General features: G+C 38.4%; 1 protein-coding gene across 2 annotated transcripts in view; it reads right to left on the minus strand.

The window, feature by feature from the left end:
* SLC9A9 (solute carrier family 9 member A9) overlaps positions 1-23,344 on the minus strand; it is a 741,333-nt gene that overhangs the window by 252,492 nt on the left and 465,497 nt on the right. For both annotated transcript variants that reach the window (XM_069104699.1, XM_069104698.1), the window contains exon 11: positions 21,463-21,574. In XM_069104699.1, coding sequence (XP_068960800.1) covers positions 21,463-21,574 — 112 coding nt within the window. The remainder of the gene's footprint in view (positions 1-21,462; positions 21,575-23,344) is intronic.

Raw genomic sequence — 23,344 nt, forward strand, 5'->3', positions numbered from 1 at the left:
GAGAAAAAAACCAGATGAGAGAAGTTCATCAGGCCACTCTCACCTCCTTTTTTTGGGGATGGCTTCCATATTGAAATCTTTAAGCCAAAACCTGTGCAATAAAACAGTAAAGATTTCTAACTGCATGCCATGCCATGTCTCTGGGGAGCTGAACATTTTTTAATTATTTTAAACAGCATTTAAAATGACTCCATCAATGTGTACATATCAAGTGGCCAGTCCTCTGAATGTATTTTTACATATTTGAGAATCTGACTGGCTAAGTGGAACACGTACCTTTGCATTCAAACCACCATGATGAACTATGCCCCCTAGTGTTATTTTAAAGAGCTATGTTTTGAAAATTTCAAATTAAAATGGCTTCTTTTACTCTAACAAGAACTAACATTTATATAGCTCTTTACCATGTGTAAGATAGGGGGTAGCTAGCTTGCACAATGGATAGCATACTGGCCTGGAGTCAGGAAGACTCTTCTTCCAGAGTTGAAATCTGGTCTCAGACCCTTACTAGCTGTGTGACCCTGGGCAAATAACTTAATTTTATTTGCCTCAGTTCCTTATCTGTAAAATGGGAACACACTGGAGAAGGAAATGGCAAACCACTCCAATATCTTCAAGAAAACCCCAGGTAGTCATGCCTGAATGACAAAAACATGCAAGGCACTGTGGTAAGTGCTTTACAATTATCATCTCATTTGACACATTGATGAAAATGAAGATTCATGCTCTGAGACCAGACTGGGCTTGTAATTATGGTAGTTTCTTTCATTTGCCCTGTTTTCTCAGAGCAGAAAAGTGACTTTGGCTTTAAGTTTCATTATAAGCTTCTATACTTTGCTTAAATATGTTTGAAATTACCTGATATTGCTTATAAATTACATGACCAATAATGGTAATATTGGGCCAAGCTTTATGCACGTGGGGTGAGGTTGAGAGAGGAGGAGTTAGCCTGTGGGGGGGGGGGGTGGGAAAAAGACTTTCCTGGTTATTTTCTGGGACAGAAGCTGAATGAATTGGAGAGAGGATTTTTGCACTTCTGGTAATTTTTGAGAATATCTCAGAGCACCAGACTGACTTCCTTTGAATCTGGAGAAAGAACACTTCTAAGAATATGAGTCAGAGGGCTAGGGAATAGTGTGGTTGTCCCTAAGAGCACCTGAGAAGTACTGCTCACACCGTGAATCTCAGACCCACAGTGCTAACAGCATTTTCCTTGCAATTACTGCCTTCTCTCTGCATCAGTTCACACAAATCTTTTCATGTGTCTCTGAGTTTCTCATATTTGGCATGATATTTTTTTACATTCTGGTGGCATGACTTATTTGTCATTTCTTCAATCAATGGACACCTACTTTTTTCTAAGTTTTTCTTCTTACCACAAAAATTTCTGCTAAAATGTTATTTTATATATATATATATATACATATATATATATATATATATATATATAGTTGCCCCTAATATATGAAAATTTTCCATGCGTTTAACTTCTTTGGGGACTATATCCATTAGTAGGGTTGCTGAGTCTAAGAAGCTAAACAGTTCTGTGACTTTTCTAGAAAAATGATCGGACCAATTACAGTATAGAGAACAATCCAGTAGGTTAGAGAAGTGATATCCATATATTTAAGTGGAAAAAGGAAAGCTTCCAGAATTTGCTTCAACAATCTATTTGTGTACCTGTCTTTGCACAGCTCCATCAAAACTGACTACTATCACTTATCATCTTTGCCATAATTTTTTTAGTTGTTCATGTTATGTTGTGGGTCCATTGGGGGTTTTCTTGGCAAAGATACTGGAGTGGTTTGCCATTTCCTTCTCCAGCTTATTTTACAGATGAGGAAACTGAGGCAAATAAAATTAAGTGACTAGCCCAAGGTTACATAGCTAGTAAGTGTCAGAGGCTGGATTTGAACTAATGTCTTCCTCACTCCAGGTCCGAAGCACTATCTACCACACCACCAAGTTGCCCTTGCCTTTGTCATGTCCTCATCTATAAAGATTAGGAAACTTGAGACTCAGAGAAATTATTTACACATAAAAGTATACAGTGACAGGAAAATGAAGCAAACAAATATTAGGTCATTCTTGAGTGCCCTGGTTTTAACATAAGGTGCTTAAATCCCACATGTATTAGAATTTGGTTAATTCACTTGTGATATATAGGGTAAATTTTTCATCTCAAGAGTAAACTCTAAAAGTTAGGTCTGCAAGTATATACTTCTTTATTATTTTGTTTGAAATATTTTACAAATGTACATGCACCAAATAAAAATGAGAGATAACATAAGATTTCTCGAATAAAATAGAATCAATATTTTATGACACATTTAGAGAATACAAGAGGCTCATTTCTCTTTAGTGAGAATTATGTAAATGAAGAGAAAGATTCAGAGGGTTAAACAAGTGATATTAATGTAATTTGCTGAGGGAAAAGCTCCCAAAAGAAGGAGGACCATGACCCCTAGTTACAAATTACCTCCAAGGAAAAATGGAAGAAGAAAATTATTCCGAGTCTTCTCAGCTGAAAAGGAAATGGCTTGAAGATATGTAGGATGAAATTCGGACCAGTTATTAATCAGAAGTTCTTGTCTATCAGAGCTCCTGGATATTTGAGGTCACAATGAGGGTATTCTATCACCAGAGATGAACATGGCTACTGATATAATCAGGAACACCAGATAACATGACCAATGCCTCATAGGTCCATGGTACATGTCATCATCAAAGGGTCTTGTGAAATATTAATTTATTCTTACAGTTCTCTCTGAGGAAAGCAAGTGGCATCATTAACATATGGAGTCTTTGGGAGCACACGCCAGTCATGATTCAGAGGCATGAACACGGTAGAGGGACTGTTATATATGAGGAATGGTAAAGAGCTTAGTTTAGCCAGAATGGAGGGGATTTTAAAAAATTGGATGGTACTTGTGATTTCATCAGTACAAAAACCTCCTGACAAGGAAATTATCAATGCAGATCTACACCAATTCTGTAATACAGTTTAGAGAGTTGCCCCTAAGTAGATTTATATTTACTAAGTCTGGAAAAAATCTGTAGGATCTAGGTTGTAAAAGGCTTTGTGAGTTAAACAGAAAGGTTTTATCCTGGAGGCCAGTGGGAGCCATTGAAGAATCTTAGACAGAGGAGTGAAATGTTTAGACCTGAGCTTTAGGGATAACACATCAGCAGCTTTAGAAGATGATTGAAGTAGGATGAATAAACCTCAACAAATCACTCTGATATGTGAAGAGTAGATCATGAACTATTCCTCTGTCTCTCCTTTGGCGACTGAGGTTAATCTGGCAATCCTCCATAAAAGAAATATTAGGAGATGTGACAGTTAATATTTATATTTTGCTTTGGGATTCTGGGTATTCAAGTAAAGGTAGAAATTGAATAATGTTGCTAACATTGAATGAAATGAACAGTTATTTGATGTTTAAGATGAGCTCATATTAGAGCTCTCAATGGATAGCAAGTATGCAAATGTTAATCTTCCTAAAACATCTTCAATAATGTATCATTATTATTATATTAACCTAGCCTTAATAGTCCTCTTACATCTAAATTAGCTGTGCCTCAGCAGGTTACAATTTAAAGAACACGCTAAAAAGAATATAAGTTTTTCTGATTTCTAAAATCACATCTTTGTTTTTCCCTTTGCAGGGGATCCCCGAAAATATGAACTCTCCCAATACTGCACCATACCTATGAGAAGAGGCCAAACTACAAGGTGTTAAAAAGCCATTAGCATCTTCTAGAAGCTCATTACTGATGCAATTAGAAGAATAAAAAAGACCACTGAAATAGGGAAGCCTTGGAGAGAAGTGGAGGCTGGGTTTCTACCACTGCTTTTCTGCAGAATTGGCTGTGTGGTTTGGTGCTGAAAACTGCAAATATTCAAAACTGACCTGTGAAACTGTGAATCTCCAGGGTTTGCTGTAAAAGTCTGAGTTCATTTAGAGCTCTGGAAAAGATGCAATACTATTTCTTCCTGTCCTCTGCATCCTCCATAATGTCAAGGTTACTTACAAAACACTGGAGCCTGAACAAATGACAAATCCCTGCCCGTCCATGCACGTTCATTTAGTTCTGTTAATACGAGAATTCTAGACTGAAAGCCAGTTAAATAAGGCTTACCACAGAAACCTAAGCAGAGTTTGGAGCCAGGAGATTTTATCTTGCAATAAGTAATTTAGGCCATCAGAAAGATTGTTATTAAAGAGACAGCATAGTTCAACAGACCTGTTTTCAAGTCCTCAATCCAACACTAACTAGTTATATGACCTTAGGTAAATCATAGCCTCTTTCAGTTCCAATTTCTAGATGTGAGCTCCTTGCGAGCACAGACTGTTTTTTGTTTCTTTCTATATCTCCAATGGGGCAGTTAGATGGTACATTGGATAGAGTACTGGGCTTGAAATCAGGGAGAGTCATCTTCCTGAGTTCAAATTCCTCCTCTGATATTTACTAGCTGTGTGACCCTGGGCAAGTCACTTAACCCTGTTAACCTTAGTTTTCTCATTTGTAAAATGAGCTGGAGAAGACACCTGACAGACTTTGAGAGATAGTGGAAGATAGAAGGACCTGGTGTGTTGTGGTCCATGGGGTCACAAAGAGTCAGAAACACCTAAACAACGATAGTATACACAATGCTTGGGACAATGCCTGGAATGAGGTGGGTGCTTAATTGTTGAATTGAGGACTGAAAATGGGATGATAATAATGCTTGAAATATTTGCCTTACAGGGTTGTTGTTATATGTTTTGTAAATTGCTGTATAGAAATGGGAGTTATTATTAAAAATTCTCAAGAAGTACTGACTCTGTCTTTTGGAACTGGAAAGTACCTTCTAGGTCACGTTTTACTCTCTTCCTTCTTCCAGGTTTCCCCAGTTCCCTCATTTTCTAGATGAGTTTACTGAATCTGAAAGGTTGGAAATATTTACTAGCTGTATGACCTTAGATAAGTCACTTACCTTTGCTGTAGTTCAGTATTCTTATTGTAAGATAAAAAAGTTGGAGTAGATCATCTCCAAATCCCCTTCAGGCTCTAAATCTTATGGCATTAGGAATGACAGAGTTTTGACTTAACCTAGACCTTTGTTCATCCTCTTGAGATTTCCACTATTTCCAGAATGCTGCTATGCTATTTCTGGACTGAAATTCTATCATCTCTGCACATCTACTCTGTTGATATGCAATGGTTTCATAGATAGGATGATAATATCATAAGGCCATGAATTTGGAGTTGGGAGGGACCTTAGAGGCCAATGAATTCAACTTCCCCAATTTGTAGATGAGGAAAAGAAGGAACAGGTTAAGTGATTTTTCAAAGAGTCACTTGGCTAGTAAGTGTCTGATGCAGGCTTTGATCTTTCATTTTCCTGATTCTAAGACCAGCTCCATCTACTAGATGTGTGGCTATCTACAAAATTCTGGTTTGATTTCATTTTGGGAAAAAAAAATGGTTCTGAAGTTACTTTAATTGGAATGGTAAGTGATTAGATTATAATATCTGTTCTCTGTCTGGGTTCTATTCAGTATATTATAGATTTCTTCCTCTGACCCCAAAGTCTTATTTAGAGCCTTTTTTTTCTTATTTTACCAGACCTATTATTTTTATGCAAGACTATTGTTACAGCTAGAGATTTTGTTAGAGCTGAGACATCTGTAAAGTGCTTTGCAAACCTTAAAATGCTATATAAATAATACCTATTATTATATTATTATTATCATACTATAATTATTATATTAAAGTGACATTAAGATTTTACATCTATTCCTGTTTGAAATTCATAGATTGATCCCAGGGCAGCTAGGTCATACAGTGGATAGAGTGTCAGGCCTGAAGTAAAGAAGAGGAGTCTTCCTGAGTTCAAATATGTCCTTAGACACTTAGTGTGACCGTAGGCAAGTCATTTAACCCTTTAGTTTCCTCATCTGTAAAATGAGCAGGAAAAGGAAATAGCAAACCACTCCTGCATCTTTGCCAAGAAAATCCCAAATGGGATCACGGAGAGTCAGACACAACTGCAAAGTGACTGAACAACAAATTTTTATCAGCTAGAGGCAGCTAAGTGGTACAGTGGATACAGTGCTGGGCTTGGAGTCAAGAAGACTTGAGTTTGAACATGGTCTTATAAAGTTACTAGCTGTGTGATCCTGGGCAAATCACTTAACCTCTGTCTGCCTTAGTTTCCTCAATTGCAAAATAGGGATAATAGGCTTGTTGTGAAGATCAAATGAGATAATATTTGTAATAGAGCTTAGCATAGTGCCTAGCACATGGTAAGTGCTTGGTAAATCTTTCCTTTCTTCTTTCCTTCCTTCCTTCTTCCTCCTTTTCTTTCTTTCTTTGTTTTTTCCTCTTCCTTTCTTTTCTTTCTTTCTTTCTTTCTTTCTTTCTTTCTTTCTTTCTTTCTTTCTTTCTTTCTTTCTTTCTTTCTTCTTTCCTTCCTTCCTTCTTCCTCCTTTTCTTTCTTTGTTTTTTCCTCTTCTTTTCTTTTCTTTCTTTCTTTCTTTCTTTCTTTCTTTCTTCCTTCCTTCCTTCCTTCCTTCCTTCCTTCCTTTCTTTCTTTCTTTCTTTCTTTCTTTCTTTCTTTCTTTCTTTCTTTCTTTCTTTCTTTCTTTCTTTCTTTCTTTCTTTCTCCTACTTTCCTTCCTTCCTTCCTTCCTTTCTTCCTTCCTCCTTCCCTCCCTTCTTCAGGGAACCCTGATAACAAAACTTCCTCCCACTGCAGATCTATGCTTGATCTGCAAGTGGCCTGGGTCATTGAGGAGTAAAGTGATTCATCTAAAGTCACAGAACTATTAAGTCCTTGAGATGGGATTGAATTCTAGGTCTTCCTGGAGCAAGGCCTGCTCTCTGTCCTTTGCCAATCTGCCTACCTCAGACACATTTTACAGCAAACCTCTACCCCCTCTGGACTGGCCAGCACCCTCCTCCACCCCTCTGATTTGTTTCCCTTGTGTTTCTTATGCACAAATCATTCTCTCACCATTTTTTTTTTTTTTTTTTGCTGAGCAGTCGTTGAAAGTCCAACACTTAGTTTGTACACAGTTGTGTTCTCTCAATTGATTTGTTAATGGTACATGCTGTTCTTTACCATGGCCATTTGAAATACTTTAATTCCAGATATAGAGCCATGACATCTCAAGAACAAAATAGACAAAGCATAAAAGTCAGGAGACCCAAGACCCTGGCCCAGCTCCAGGTTTCATGGGCAGGTTCCCTCTTAGGCCCCTCACTTATGCCATCAGCTGGTTGCTTCTGTAAATGCTGCATTTTTTAGGCTCATGAAACCACTGAGGTTCACATTAAATGGATTTGCTTTGCAGGAATCTTGACAGATTTCATATATTCAGCTAAAAAGGTAGCATCGTCTTGGGGAACAAATAGAATCACCTGCAATTAAGTGTGGATTCATCTAAAATTGGACCCCAAAGGATTCCTAGGTTAATTATGTTGATGCATTTTCATAACAATAGAAGAATGTTGAGCCAAATGGTCCTGTGTATGTAGCAGTGTTCGAGCTGCAGAAAATGTGTAGCTTGTATATTTCCCTCTCACCATGATCTTGCAAGTTCGAACATGAGTGGGTGAAGGCCAAGTTCAGATGTATTTTTATGCTAGAACACAGAAACCCTTCAAAAATACTTTGGTATTTCAAATCTTGACAGGCAGGTCTGTCATTTCACTGATGTAGGTATATACCCTACAAGGGTGGGGAACTTCCAGCTGTAAGGCCCCATGCATGCTTCTGACTGTATCCCTAAATATGCCACATGTGACCTTAAGGCCACAGATTCCCCACCCCTACCCTAGAATGAATGAATGAATCAGTGCAAAAGCATTTCTAAATGCCTTTGACTGCGAAGGCTTACTTTGTGCAAAGGATCACTTTGGTGCTGATTACTGCCCACGTTTGCTTTCTCACCCTGTGTGATTCTTGCCCATTTTCTCTTAAATTCTGCCAGGAGCATGTATCCACCATACTGAAGATTTGTCTTTGTCTTTTAATGTCTGTATGCAATGATACAATACACAGCCCACCCACCTGTTTTTCTCTAGGTCTTGTTACAAGACCATCCCACCTCCTTTTCTGATCATACATTTCCTTTGTCTCCCATGAGCAAAATATTGCAGGTAAGATGTGTAGCCCACCTTTATCAACTGGAATAGCTAGGATTTATAGAACTTTAAGGTTTGCAAAGCATTTTACATATTATCTTACTGATCCTCACAACAATCCTGTGTGTATATAAGAGAGGTACTTTTATTATCCTCATTTTACACTCAAGGAAACTGAGGCTGAGACAGTTTAAGTGACTTGCCTAGAGTCACACAGCTGGTGTATCTGAGATAGAATTTGAATCTCAGTCTTTTTGAATTTACAGCTCTGGGACCTTTGGGGCCCTTGAAATTCTCATTCTTCAGAATGCTACATGTTTCACTGCCATGGAACAAAAATACTGGTGCTAAAGGAGTATATTTTTGCACTGAGAAACTGCTTAGTGTGCTAAAAGTGCTGTGCAATTTCAGCAGCCCAGCTACCCTCATCCACCTTTTCACCACTAGGCACAACTCACTGCCCATCTGCATTGTCTGTCCAAGATAGATGCATTGATGGACTGACTCAATAGAATGTCCATCCAAGCACATCTCAGAATCTGGGTTATAGGCACTCATCTTTGCTGCAAAAACATATTTGGCAGAAAATATCAAGAAAAATGGTATGGCTGCAGAAACTCTTCATGGGCTATGATGGGTAAGGAGAAGAACTTCAAGGTCTCAATGTCATCACTCAGGAATATGGGCCACTGATTGAACTGGAGTGAAAAGAGATTCCCATCCTTCCCTTCAGGAGGGCCTGACATCATTCCTATACCATTTAGAAGCTTTTCAGTTCATTTCAGTAAGCACTTACTGGGGACCTAATAAGAGGGAAGTGGTGGGGCTAGAAAAGGAGGATAAAGATGTGCTCCCTTACTTAATGAACTTGCTAATGATCTGGGGAGGTGATAATAACAACACAAAGTACCGTCCTCATAACAACCGTGAGAGGAAAGAAATGTACTCTAAAGACAAACAACTTGAAAGGCTTATGAACTCTGATCAGTGGGATAACCCACCACAGCTGCAAGGGACTGGGGATGAAGCATACCATCTACCTTCTGACAGAGAGGTGACAGACTCAGCTTGCACAAGGAGACATACATCTCTGGAATGGCTTATACTGGTATTTGCTTTGTTGGACTATGAACATTTATTTACAATCTTCTCCCCTTCCCTTCTCCTCCCCTTGTCCCTTGAGGTGAGGTCAGATTGGGGGAGAAAAAAATTAATAATTGGTAAGGAAGTTTTCTAAATTGAAAAAAATAAAAAGAGAATTAGGCCTTGATAAACACGTAGGCTTTTTTATTTTTACAGACAGAAAAGGAGAGGACATTCCAGATGAGAGAGAAGAGAATACAAGTTAAGAAGTAGGAAAAAAAAACCATAATATGGGGCAGTGAGAAGATCAGTTTGGCTCTGGCTGAGAGTTCTCACTGGAGGGTACAAAGAAATGAATTTGAAAAAAATAGGTTTCAGAGATAAATTTGTGTTATTCCAGATCTCAAAGGTCTGGAAGGTTTTTTTTTTCATCTTTGTTAGAAGTTTCTGAGTATAGAAATGACATAGTGAAAGTAGTTATGCAGTAAAAAGGGAAGATACTGTAACAGTCAGGGAAACTGGTTAGAATTCTTTTTCACTGGTTTTATGCATGAGAAAGATAACAGCCTAGACTGGGATAGGAATGGAAAAGAAGTACTGGTAAAGCCAAGAGACATTTCTAAGGAATAAAACTATGGGACTTGGTGACAATTTGGACCTAAAGGATGAAGGACGGGGAGATCGCAACTTTTTTCAGTCTTTTAAGATGGGAGATGTTAGCAATGGGATGGGATGTTAGCAATGATGCCAGTGACATAATAGGGAAGTTAGCAGGGTGAAAAGCTCTTAGAGGAAGATGATGAGTCCACTTTTAGAAATGTTAAGTCTGAGGTCATAGCAGAACATTAGAACACAGTGATCCAAGAAAGCCGATAAGGTCTGTCCAATAGACTGAAATATTGGTGTCAAGTTAGGTCTAGAAACATTGATTTGATTCCAGTTCCATGGAAGGTATTTTTTCCCCTAGGTGTTTCCTCTTTTTCCAGTTGAGACCCTGTAGCAGCAGGCACCCCAAGCATCCTCAGGGTTTGCTGCCAACACAGGTTCTTAGATCTGCTTTGTTAAAGGAAAGCAACTCAAAATGGGTTAACAAGCTTACTTTAATCAGTCAAACATATATCGTTTACCTAGTTCAGGGGAAAGAGGTCAGCACCCCGAACTTCAGAATATACAGACAGAATTATCAAGACAGAAACAGATCAAGTAGACAGATTTCAAACTGATCAACCATTACATCCATACCAAACAACATCTGAGTTTCAACATCTGGGTTTCAAAGCCGGGGGGCTCTGGACAACGGCTTCCCAGAATTTCATCTGATCAAATCACAGAACACTTCTCAAAGTGAGCCCCCAAAACAAAGCTACACATCAGGGCTTATATAGACTTCTCCTGGCTCAGAGAATGTAACAACCTTCTGGACCCACTGGCCAATCAAGAAGTATCTACTGAAAAACAAGCCTCCCACCCCAGGCTCCAGGTACACTTTAGCCTAGGGGCAGGGAAGATCTTACAAATTTCATTCCCATTACAGATTCCCCCCCTTTCCTTCTCTTTTCCTTTCTCTATCACTTCTTGTATCTAATCTTGTCCAGTCCCATGTTTTCCACTTTTGAAACTCTCTCTCATATCTCTTCTTTCTGATAAATTCTCCCTGCCATTACCCATACTACACTATCTTGGTATACTCTTGCAATAGCTTCCTAGCAGGACTTTCTTCCTCCAGTCTCTGGTTATCGATCCATTCTTCAATTCACTGCAAACCTACTCTGTGTTATGAATAGCTCTCACTAGGTCACTTAAAACCTTTCAACGACTCTCTATGACATATTAAGAAAAAATTGACTTTTCCTTGCCTGACATTTAAGGCCTCTCAAACTCAACCAGCCCCATGTCTTTCCAGTTTTATTTTATATTGCTCCCTCCATATACTCTACATCCAGCTAAACTCAACTTTTTCCTGTCTCCTGTATGTACCTTCCACTTTCCTGCCTCTGCATCTTTACCTAATTCTCTCTTTATGTCTGGAATGAACCCTACTCTCTTTCTTCTTGAGTTCCTACTCATTGTTGGAAGTTCAACTACAATGCTAACTTCTTCATGAAGCTTTCCTCAATTCCTCAAACCCTTCCTCCTACCCCAAGAATTTTGTTTACACTTCTCTCACTCTCACTGATAGATATTGCAATTATTTGAGTTTGTGGTACATCCTCCTACTACCTCCATAAGGGCAGGGATCCCATTTTCTCTAAATGTTGTGGTTCTCTCTTCCTTGAACATCATCATCTGCATGCAGTAGGTACTTAAGTGGTATTTCTTGAATTGAATCAAAACGCAAGAATAGTCATTTCCAAAGATTTAATGTTACTTTCTTCTTTGCTAGCATTAACATAGTTAATAAAATAATAGTTTGGACCTAAATTTACATTTATATATTGTATCTATCCTGCCTAAAGTCTCATGGCTTTACAAATGGTGACAGTCTAGCAATGGTTTCAATATACATTTTTCCTGGGAGGTATTGCAGCCTTGCTACATAGTTCCATTTTCAATCCAACATCATTCTATCACATGGAAGTGTAGCAAGCAAATTGTTTTTTGCCTTCAAAATAAGACGATCTTTACTGGAATTACACTCTACTGGGCAATCGCACTTGCCCTTTTCCTTATTCTCTCTTATATTTGAGAGATTTCATCTCTATGACCTGAAGAGGAAGGGAACCAAACTTATATTCCAAAATGGCTATTCCAAAAGTCTTAGTTCAGTTTTAAGGTCACTCCCCTCAATTCCATGACCCTTTGGGGGAATATTTGTGTACCAGCATGAGTTAAGTGGGAGATGGGATGTTTCCTCCCCATTCAAACAGCTAGGAACCAATAGTGAAATGGGACAGTACCACAATACTGGGGATGCTAAAGCTGAGGAGTACTGCCTATGACTAAGGAGGTTCCAAGAAGGGTGATGGCTAATCAGATTAAATTTTATCAGCTCCATGGTGCATATAAACACATAGCAGCCCCTGGTTTTGTGATTTTATTCTCCTGAGGGTGAGTAGGTTTGATGGTAAACTGTTGAATAAACTGAAATGACAGTTATAATCACAAATACAGGGTAGTAAAGAAAAGGTTAACAAAGATCGTGAGAAATTCAATACTGTGAGGACCCAACACAGGAACCTTTATGCTTGTTAAAATCCCCAATGCATCAATGAAATTGATGAAATCTTTGAAATTACCTAAGGCTTTTGAATTTAGGAATGGGAATGGCCTTTGGGGAAAAAGTAGCATTTACTTTCATTCAGATTTAAAAATCGAAGGGTATTCATTCACACATATAATGTGCCCTGAGATAATGTAATATACTTTCCTTGAATGCTATCTAGAACAGGGCTTCTTAAACTTTTTCACTCATGACCACGCTTTGTTTTGGCAGTGTTTGTTGGCATTGCATGACCTGAAGGTATGTGTAGTGCAAAGCATGCTTTGTATTCAGAACCAAACATGCAGTGAAGTTGGCCAATGCAACATGGGGAAGCTGCCAGAAACACCTTGGATTCATTACAGTTTAAGAAGCACTGATCTAGACAACCTTTGGTTAGAATTGGAAAAATTGGTGAGTTTATATTTTACTTTAAAAATTTACTCTATTTAGTATAATGGTTTCCTAAGTTTATGTCCACTCAATGCCAAAATAACCAGCTGGTCAATTCAGTCAAATCTTTAAAAAGTCAGCTCATAAGAAAGTGACAAAGACGTGCATGGCCTTTAACTCAGAGATTCCCCCTCTTAGGTCCATAGTGCAAGAAAGAGAAACATAGAAAGAAAAGTTCCATTTAAGATGTAAGCTCCTAGAAAGCAGGGGCTTTTACATTTTTTATTTTTTTATCCTCAGGGCCTGGCACAGAGTAGGTACTTTGTAAATACTTTGTTTATCGGTAGACAGCAAAATACATAGAGCAGCACTTTTTGAAGTTGAAAAAAACTAGGAAAAACTAGATTCCACCAACTGGGGTGGCTAAACAAATCATGGTCCGTCCCTCAATGAAACGGAATATTGTTCTTCCATAAGAAACAACGACTATGAAGAATACAGAAAAGTATGGGAAGACATGAATTGATGCAAATCAATTGTAAAACAATATGCAAAATAATGACAACAATGAAAATTGAAAGAACAACAAAAACAATTAAACTAAATCTCGTGTAATTAAAAATGACAAAGCTTGGTTCCAAAGAAGGGACCTGAGAATACACCGCCCTTCTTTCTTGTAGAGATGGGGAATCAAAATCATGGCATGTTCCCTACACTGTTAGACTTGGTTGATGAATTCATTAGCACTGAATTATTTTCTTTTTTCTTCTTTATTGTTAGGGATCAACTCTAGGCTGAGGTAATGAGAAGGGATATATTGGAAAATCAAGGTGATCTTAAAAGATAGGAATAAAAAGCTTTGAAAATGATTTGGTCAAAATTATCAATTAATGACTCTGCTGTAGTCAAAATCCGAAAAATTTATTAGAAATTAGTAGTAATACCAAATAAGCCAAAGGCTTCAGAGATTCTGTTGTGGGATTTATTCTCTTTTGTCCTTTTATTTAAACAAAAAGGAAGAGAGAAAGGGGTGGCTAGGTGGTGCAGTGAATAGAGCACCAGCCTTGGAGTCAGGAGGACCTGAGTTCAAATTCAGCCTCAGACACTTAACACTTACCAGCCATGTGACCTTGGGCAAATCACTTAACCCCAATTGCCCTGCCCTCCAAAAAGCAAAACCAACCAACCAACAAACAAACAAACAAAAAAGGAAGAGAGAAACATGAAATAGATGACAACCTTTGTTCTAGTGATGTCTTTCATTACTTGGTATCTTTGAACAGTAGACCCTGCATATATTCGCAGGTTACAAACTTATTTTCAAAATGTCTCTGAAGACAGCACTTTTTTGGGCTATATTGAGTGGTCTCTGCACTTCTAACCACAGCATGTCTCCAGAGGAAGATATTTTCTCACACTCAATAAATGCCTAACTAGCACTGTGACATTTTACATGTGCAAACTTGTTTCAGTAGAGATCAAAACATATCTCCCTGAAGAAATAGGAACTTTGATTTACAACATTTTGATTCCTATATTAATTTCAGTGATAAGTCACTGCTGGAACTGTAAGAACAAGAAAGGGCATTGACAATTGTCCTGTAAAAAAAGGAAAGGGAGCAGATCTTTCCCAAGCAAAGGTCAGTGGTTTCAAAAAAATTACTTTCATATCATCTCTGACAACATTATGATTTTGCCTTCTCTGTTATGTGAACTCTCATGTTCAGGTTTGAGTAATGAGATTTGTCTTTTAGTTGGAGGTGGGGATTAAGAGGCCCCAGGCTCTCTGTGAGTTTTTCTTTGAGTAATACCTCTAAGTAATCCAATGGATTTGTGATCAAATAAATCAACCCATCAATCAACAGACATTTATTAAGCTCCTAGTAAAGGTGAGCCATTGTACAAAGTGCTGGGAATTAAAAAACAAAAAAATGAAATGATCCCTACTCTCAAAGTGTTTACATTCTGTTAGGAAGATAGTATGAGCATGAATCAATAGATACAGAGTAAGAACAGAATAAATACAGGGTAATTAGGGAGAGAAGACACTAGAGGTTGAAAGATTAGGAAGGATTTTATTGTAGAAGGTGGTTCTTAAACTGCATTCTGAAGGAAATAAGGGATGTTCTGAGATGGGGGGAGGAGGGAGTAAGTTAAAGGAATGGGAGTTGGTCAGTGCAAATGAACATAGAGGGGAGATGCAAGGTTATATGTGAGGAACAGAATGAAGACCATTTTGGTTGGGTTGTAGAGGTCAGGAATGGGAATGATTTATAACAAGGATGAATAAATAGGTTAGGGCCCAGTTGATAAAAGCTTGATAAGCTTAACAGAAATGTATATGAGAATAATACAGAGTTCATGAACTTGATTTATTTTTGGATATTTTGATAACTGTAATTTAATATAATTAAATTTCCTTTGTAATACCATGCATTTTGTTTTATGCATTTAGAAACACAATTCTGATAAGGGGACCACTGGCTTCACCAAACTGCCAAAGGGGTCTGTCACATAAAAAAGGTTAAGAGTTCCTATTCTGGAGGTAATTAGGAAGCACTCATTCACGTAGGTATTCCTTACAATAATGAAAACCACAACTCCTCTGTGTCTTTCATGGGTTGCCATGACTAAATAATTTATCACCAAGAAATCAACCTATATTTATAGATTCTTTCTGAATTTCACCAGGATGGTCTTTGTTGTTGAGACCATATTCAAAGCCCTTCCTGCATGGCAGGATCTAAGAACTTGGTATAACTACATGCCATTTACAATGAAAACATTTTAAATTTATATAGTGTTTTAAGAGGTATGAAACATTTTGTATATGAGCTCACAAGGAGCCTGGAGGGTAGATGTAAGAGATTTTATTATTCCAATTTTACACCCAAGTTTAATATAAGCTCAGGGAGGCTTAATAGCATGCTTATGATTACATATTTAAGAAGTATTGGAGATGGGTTTAGAACCCAGTGTTTCTCCCTCCAAAGCTAGCCCTTCAGGCCACTATTCCATGTGGCCTCTTATCAACAGCCAGAATATTCTCTGCAGCTCTCCTGTTCATTTGTTCACCAGTAATTTTCATTTAGTAAACATTTTGATGATTCAGATAATGGAGAAAACCTAATTTGTTGATTACAACAGTGTGCCTGCAAGTTGTTATATTTCTTTTAATTTGCATTTATTTTAAAGGTGGATATGTAGAATCATTTAAATGTAGTGGGTGGAAGCAGTCATGACTTCTGGCTGACAAAGGTTCTAAGCTGTTTTTCATGTTTTCTGAGCTTATTGTAATCAAAAACAATTTTTCTCAGCAAAACCACATGTGGTAGCTATCACAATGTGCTTAATGGATTATGAATTTCAAAAAATAGCCCTATGTCATACTTGTGCAATTGGTGATCACAACGCATTTCTGGAAGTTTAATTATACAAAAACCAGTCATTCCATCAATCAACAAGTATTTATTAAGTTCTTTGTCTAAAGCAAATTAACTCAGAGGGTTTAAGTGATGCACTAAAGGGGACCAGATCAAGGGTTCAAGGCATCCAAGGGCAGTCAGTTTTAGCTGTCTCTTTGGTGCCCTAAGGCTTTCCTATCCCACTGAGGTTTATACCAACGAACATAGAGCCTTACAGTTATATGTGTCCTTTCTCTTGTCACACTGGCACTTTTATATTTAAGGAGGGGTCCCTTGGGATTATTCCTGGCATTTTCTGCAGTTCTGGGATGGAAGAGGTCACTTACTGTAGTTTCTCACTTTCTTGATCATTATTCGTGATTCTTCTAGAGTGAACTTTTGGATTAGGTATAGGGGAGCTGGGTTGGCTCTCTCTAGTTTAGGCAACCATATGCGTAGGTACTCTCCTCATTGATTTCAATGGAAATTGGGGACAACCTAAAAGAACTTTACTTAGCCAATAGATACATTAGAATGTTTTCTTTAAAATATTTTTTTGTTGATTTCTCTTTGTCTGCAGCTACTAATCTTTATTTTTATCAATTGATGAGAATTCTTTGGGGCTTTTTCTTGTTATAGACTATTACATTTTAGGTTTAAATTTCCTCCCTTCCTATAACTGGTGTGACAACTTTCTGCATGGGTTGTGAAGGCTTCTCATAAGGAAACATGACATATGTGCTAGTGTACTAAGGAGATCTGGGAAAGTGAGTCATCCTAACACTAAAGTAAGCTTACACACACATTTTGGTTTCTAATTGTAGAGTCGCTTCATTGACCCTCTTTCATCTCATCTTCCCTCCTTTGCAAACCTCCTCCCTCTTTTCTCTCCCTTCCCACCGCAAACAACAGTTTGGAAATGGAAACCCAGCCTCCAAATAGGGAGGCCTTTCAGGAAGGTTGCCAGTACTGTCTTGGTCCTGCCATTTCCCTGCCTTCCTTTCAGTGACTCTGGCTCCTGTTTAACTGAAGCAAAAATAGTAGCATGTGGCTTTGAATTAAGACAAGAATTTGGGTTTTCATAATCGGAGCCACCTCAATAGGCAGGCTAATTTGTATGGAGCCCATCTTTCCTCCTCCAAAGTAAACCACCAGGCATTGCTTTTTTTCATTTCAAGGGAACTGAATACTGAGGACAGACTGCTTACTCACAGCATTAGCTGGGGCTGCTCTTGGGAACAGCAGGAAAAGTTGGGGGGAAGTGCAGCATTCTTCTGAAGCTCTTTGTGCAGAGTGACACATGATCCACAAGAGTTGTCCCTGAACTTGAATTTTAAAGATGGCTTTAGAATTCCTTCCAGAAGTGTAAACTTCCTTGATCAACTCTTAATTACCCACTGACTTTCACAGAACAAAATCTACATTTTTCAGAAGACCTGAATACATAGGCTAGTATTGCTGATTGTGAATTCAGGGTCTCATTTTAATACATTTAATGAGACTTTGCATAGGTATCAATGTTAGATACCATTAGATAGGTGATATATAGTAATCTTTTAAAATTATATCTGGCTAAATCTATGCCAGGTTTATATCTGTAAATCACTTTCTGTGTCCCTTGTTTTTAGATCTTTGTTGTCTCAAATGTGTATATTACCTACCACGTAGGGTTCATATAGGTGAGTATTATATGAAAGAATCTATGTGACTCACTTTGTAAAATTAAGGCTGCTGGATGGTCCAGTGGGTTGAGTGCTAGATCTGGAGTCAGGAAGGCTGGGAATTCAAATTCTTCCTCAGACACTTATTCTCTGCTTCATTTCTTACCTAGCATTAATCACTGAATTGGTGTCACCTCAGTCAAAATGAGACCTATTGAAGACCTTTGCTTAAAAAGGCCAAGGTCTCCCACTGCCTCCAGCGCCATCTTTAGTCATCCTGATCAATATCTGGCCACGAGACCCAGATGGCTCCAGAGAAGAAAGTGAGGCTGGTGACTTTGCACAACCCCACCTCACTTAAATCCAATTCACTTGCATGTCATGGCATCACCTCCCTGAGGTCACAATCCTCTTCCAGAATGAAGAACAAATATCAACAATTCTCTGGGTGATGCTGCACAAGTCATTTAGTCTCCCTCAGCCTCAGTACACATATGTATGCGTGTGCAAGTCAGTTTGCAAACTTTAAAGCACTATCTAAATGTTAGCTCTTATTTAAATATGAAATACGCTCTGCAGTTACAGAATACATCAAAACTCTGTTCATAAGAAATAGACCTAGTACTTTGGCCCTCTTAATTTGAAGAGTTCACCCCTTCCTAACAGGTGTATTTCATCATGACTCTGTAAGGAAAATGGTCTGGATATGTCGTGGCATCATGTAGTTCTTACCCAGTTCCCAGTGTGTGACTTAAAGCCAAATGTTGGAAGTTCAGAACTAAATTTGGAAAACCATATATAAAATGAACTTGTCAAGGTTATAGTTAACAACCCCAGATAACCCAAACTTCATATTTTAACATTAATTTTAAAAGCCTTAAGCTCTGTCTCAAACATACAAAGATAACTTGGAAATTAAAATTTGGTTTAAAAATAAGTCATTGCTTTTTTTAGTATACATCCTGAAACTTTATATAGAAAGAGAATGCACTGTTCTCCTGATTCTAGAAATGTTTCTCAAAATGTGATAGGGCAATCATTATACATTTTCATTTTAGTCCAGAAGTGTGATTTCCTTGGTGTGAGGAACTCCCTATGTACAAATTCCTTCCGCTCATGCATCTTGGTAACTTATCTGGAACAGTCTTAGAAAGCCTCCTGGTAGTTTTCAAAAGAAGAAATCTATAGCTATCAATGGCCACAGGAAAAGTTGCTCCTAATCAATAATAATTAGGGAATTGCTAATTAAAAACTACTCAGAGGTTCCACCTTATACTGTTCACAGTGGCAAAGATTTAGAAAAAGGAAAATAACAAATGTTGGAGTGACTGAGGGAAAATAAGCACACTAATGCACTCTTGGTGGAGCTGTTCTGGTCTAGCCATTCTGAAAAGCAATTTAGAACTATGCTCCAAAAGTCTAAATTATATTGACCATTGGACCAAATATAGCCCTAAGCACTAAAGAGATCAAAGAAAGAAGAAAAGGACCCATATGAACATAAAAGGGGGTAGTGGGAGATAGAGATAAATGCTTAGAAAGAAAAATTAAGAAACAGAAGTTGCCTGGGTGCACTGAGAGATTAAATAGTTTGCTCATGGTCAACATGGCCAATAAAGGTCACAGAGGTAACTTGAACCTATGTCTTTCAGATTTCAGTACTGGTTCACTCTCCAAGGTTCCTCTTTTCATGTGTCTGCACCAAGATCTTTAGGGTTCTAGAGCAGAAGTTTTCTTATCGCTGCAGTTTATGTTTGAATGTTGGACTGGTTCTTAACTAAAGCTCTTCTGCTTTTTTCCTCTTCTCTTCCCCTTACCAATTCCCTCCTGCCATTAGGTAGCAGGTGTTCTGGAAAATGCACAGCTGCGTGCAGAATCAATGCCAATCAACCAGGCCATCCAACTACGGACAGGTGGTTATTAAACTGTAAACTATAAAGAGCTAAATAAATGGAAGTTATTATTGCTATTATTATATTTGCATCACCAGAATTGTTCTCTTCAAATTGAGATGATGATTTAGCTATCTTAGGCTAAATGGATCAGCTTCAGACTACCTCTCCCAATGAGTGGGAGGCCAAGTCTACATATTGAGGACCAGAGGGACCTTTTATTCCAAGTGTGACCTTCTTTTGGCATGTTGGGAGGCACTTGGTTGGCAATGTATGGAAAATTGTCTTCCTTCGCCACTAATTTATATTTTTCTTGGATATTTCAGTTGCTAAGTTCTTTTATTGTTTTTTTAATTTTTATTTTGTTCTTATGGAACTATAGAGAGAAGGGACTATACTTTTTTATATCCCCAGCACAGTGTCTGATACATAGTAACCACTTAATACATGGTCACTGATTGATTAACAGTGGAAAGACAACTGGATTTGGAATCAGGAAGATCTGCGTTTTCAATCTCACTTCTGCAATTTACTACCAAAAGAACCTTCCTGTACCTCAGTTTACCCATATGTAAATTGAGATGACTGGATTATGCTATCAGAAGATCATAAATAGAACCTGAAGAGACCTTAGAGGTCATCCAATCCAATTATTATTACAGATGAGAAAACAGGTTTTGAGAGGACAAATAACATTTCTATGGCCACACAGGAAGTGGCAGGCAGGATTTGAATTTGGCTCCTCTGACTAGACCTAGCTCTCTTTCCATTGCTCCCTGTCTCTAAGGTTTCTTCTGGCTCTAAACCCTTGTGTTTCAGGTGCTTGGCACCAATGTGCATAGATACAAACACAGAGATAAAAGTACATATATGGAAAAGGCTCCTGGGCAAATGGACAGGTTGGTGCAGACTAGGAATTCTTAACCTTGCTTGTGTTATGGATCCCTTTGACAGTCTTTTGAAGCCTATGATCCCTGTCTGGGAATAATGTTTTTAAATGCATATAAAGTACATAGTATTACAAAACAAACCAATTACATTGAAATGCAGTTTTCCAAATATTGGGGGAAAATGTTTATGGATTCCAGGTTAAGAACCCTGGATGTAGGAGAATTGAGTAAGACAGAAAAGTGTACTTTCTTGTACTGTAAATCTTATACCATTTGCCATCACTGAGTTCATTTTCTGTTGCTTTAAAGAAGAGACTTCAAACAGATTTTCAGCAATTTGTTTAAACAATCAAAGCTTGCCTGTCAACTTTCAGGGGCGGTAGGACCTGTTGATGAAGAAGGGGGAGTCCATGGAGAATGGGCTATAGGCAAGTAATTTACTTTTTGGCAGGCACCAGCTGCATTCTAATTACCATGCATCATTGGGCTTACATGCTTATAATTCAAATTTCTGGACAAGACAATGATCCCACAACAGACCTTATAAGGGAGGCTTCTGCAAACCCGCTCTCTGTTCTGGACTGGGTGGCAGTTGATGCAGTTAATACAAGACATTCCCCAGAGGGATCTCTTTCCTTATCTTTATGGAGAGAGGGTCCCTCCTGGTACTGTGTATGATGTAATGAGCGTGGGCAAGGTCCTGATGTACTGTATGTGAGGAAGAGAAAGCAGGTGCTGCTTTGTCTACTGGGAGACGCTGGAAAGGAACAGGTGCATGGATGTTAACGGGATTGACACACATACCTGAAAACATCATCATGTGCTGAAAGTTCCAGGGGATCTTCTGCTTCCGGCCCAAATTCAAGATGAAGGAGAGTGGATAGATGTTGCAGGCTCTTGCTATAAAAATTGCTAACTGTCAGGCCAATGCAAGAGAATGTTGAGGAAAACATGGCAGTGAGGGGAAATTTATGACACCAGTTTTTTTCCAATATATCATCACACGCACAAATGCGGGATAAATAGGGCAGTAATCAGGAAACTGGCTTCAGAAATTCCCATTTTGCTATGCTCCTGATTCCACTGCATAAATATCGCAGGCTGCTGGACGCCTTTTGGACATAGCCTTGTCCCTATCCTGTTTCAATCACTCTCCATTTCCTCAGCCCATTTGTATCTCAGACGAGTGACATCTTCCGCCTTTCTGTAAAATATGAAGCATGAGCCGCTCGACTGGAAACAGCATTACCTCCCCAAGCAGCACTTTAGGGAGACTCCATGTACTTCGAGTCATGATTACCATTTCATTTGCTGTCGGTTTATATTGTCTGTGTCTAGCAATCTTTTTTTCCTCTTCTTTTTTCTTTGCTACATTTAATTTTTTCTTGGTCAGGTTGAGCTGTGCTTGTAATACTAAAGCTGTTTTAATAGACACTCTTGGATTCTAGGCCTAGCAGTTAAAAGCTGACATGCAAACACATTCATTTTCTTATGAATCTGCCTCATTACCACCTGCCTAGACTATTGCAATAGCTTCCCCCTTTGACTCTCTACCCCCCTCCATCTTTCAGAATGCTGCCAGATTGAGCTTTCTTATGGTTTTGTTTTTAATTTTTACACTTAAAGTTTTATCGATGTGTTTTGTTTATACATTTCCAGCATTTACAGATTATTCCCATGAGAGCTCCCATGTAACAAAGTAAAACAAAAACTAGCATTTATATAGCTCCTACTGTATGCCAGCACTATGCTTAGTACTTTATAAATTTGATCTCATTTGATACTCACAACAATCCTGTAAAGTGGGTGCTGTTATTATCCCCATTTTACAGTTGAGGAAATTGAGGCAGACAATGGTTAAGTAACTTGTCCAGGCTCACATAGCTAGTAAAGTTCTGAGGCTGGATTTGAATTCAGGTCTCCTTGATTTCACGTCCACTGTTTACTATGGTGCCATCCATCTGTCTTTACTAGTAATATAGGGACCTCACTGTTTTTATGTATCTATATGGGTGCTGTTCTAGGTCACACAAGTAGTCACTAGTAGTTATTCTGTCGAGAAAAATTGGATTATTCTGTCTCTCATACTTTCCTACTTTTGTGTGTTTGCCCCTTTTCTACCATATTCCCTATCACTGAAGCATCTTCTATCTGTGTGTGTACGCGCATACACACACACACACTCGTTTTATTGTCACTTTTCTCTTTCATCGCTGTTGCTTCTCCATGACTCCTTTCTCTAATATACTCCTTTCTCATAGCAAATGCCTCCTGACTGTGGAGGTCTCCTAATAACTGTCTTCTGGACCCCCTTCTCTTTTCTCTCTACATTATTTCATTGGGTGGGCTCATCAGCTCCCATGGATTCAATTGTCACTGCTGTGCTGATAACTCTCAGTTACATCCATCTAGCCCTATTCTCTCTACATGCTTAAAATGAACTCTTTATCTTTTGCCCCATCCCTAGCACTTAATATGACATCTTGAATAACGTGAGGGCTAAATAATACTCCTATATGCAAGCTGTTGCCAAGGCTGTTGGTTTCAACTTTTTATCATCTCTCCAATATGCCCCCTTCCCTCCTCTAATATTGCCACCACTCTGGTACAGTCCCTCGTTACCTCATGTCTTGGTTATTGCAATAGCCTGCTGGTGGGTCTGCCCACCTCAAGTCTCCCCACACTC

This window comes from Petaurus breviceps, unplaced genomic scaffold, assembly GCF_028583685.1.
Source record: "Petaurus breviceps papuanus isolate PSGF00001 unplaced genomic scaffold, PetGlider_PUasm1.0 688, whole genome shotgun sequence".
Classification (NCBI taxonomy): Eukaryota; Metazoa; Chordata; class Mammalia; order Diprotodontia; family Petauridae; genus Petaurus; species Petaurus breviceps.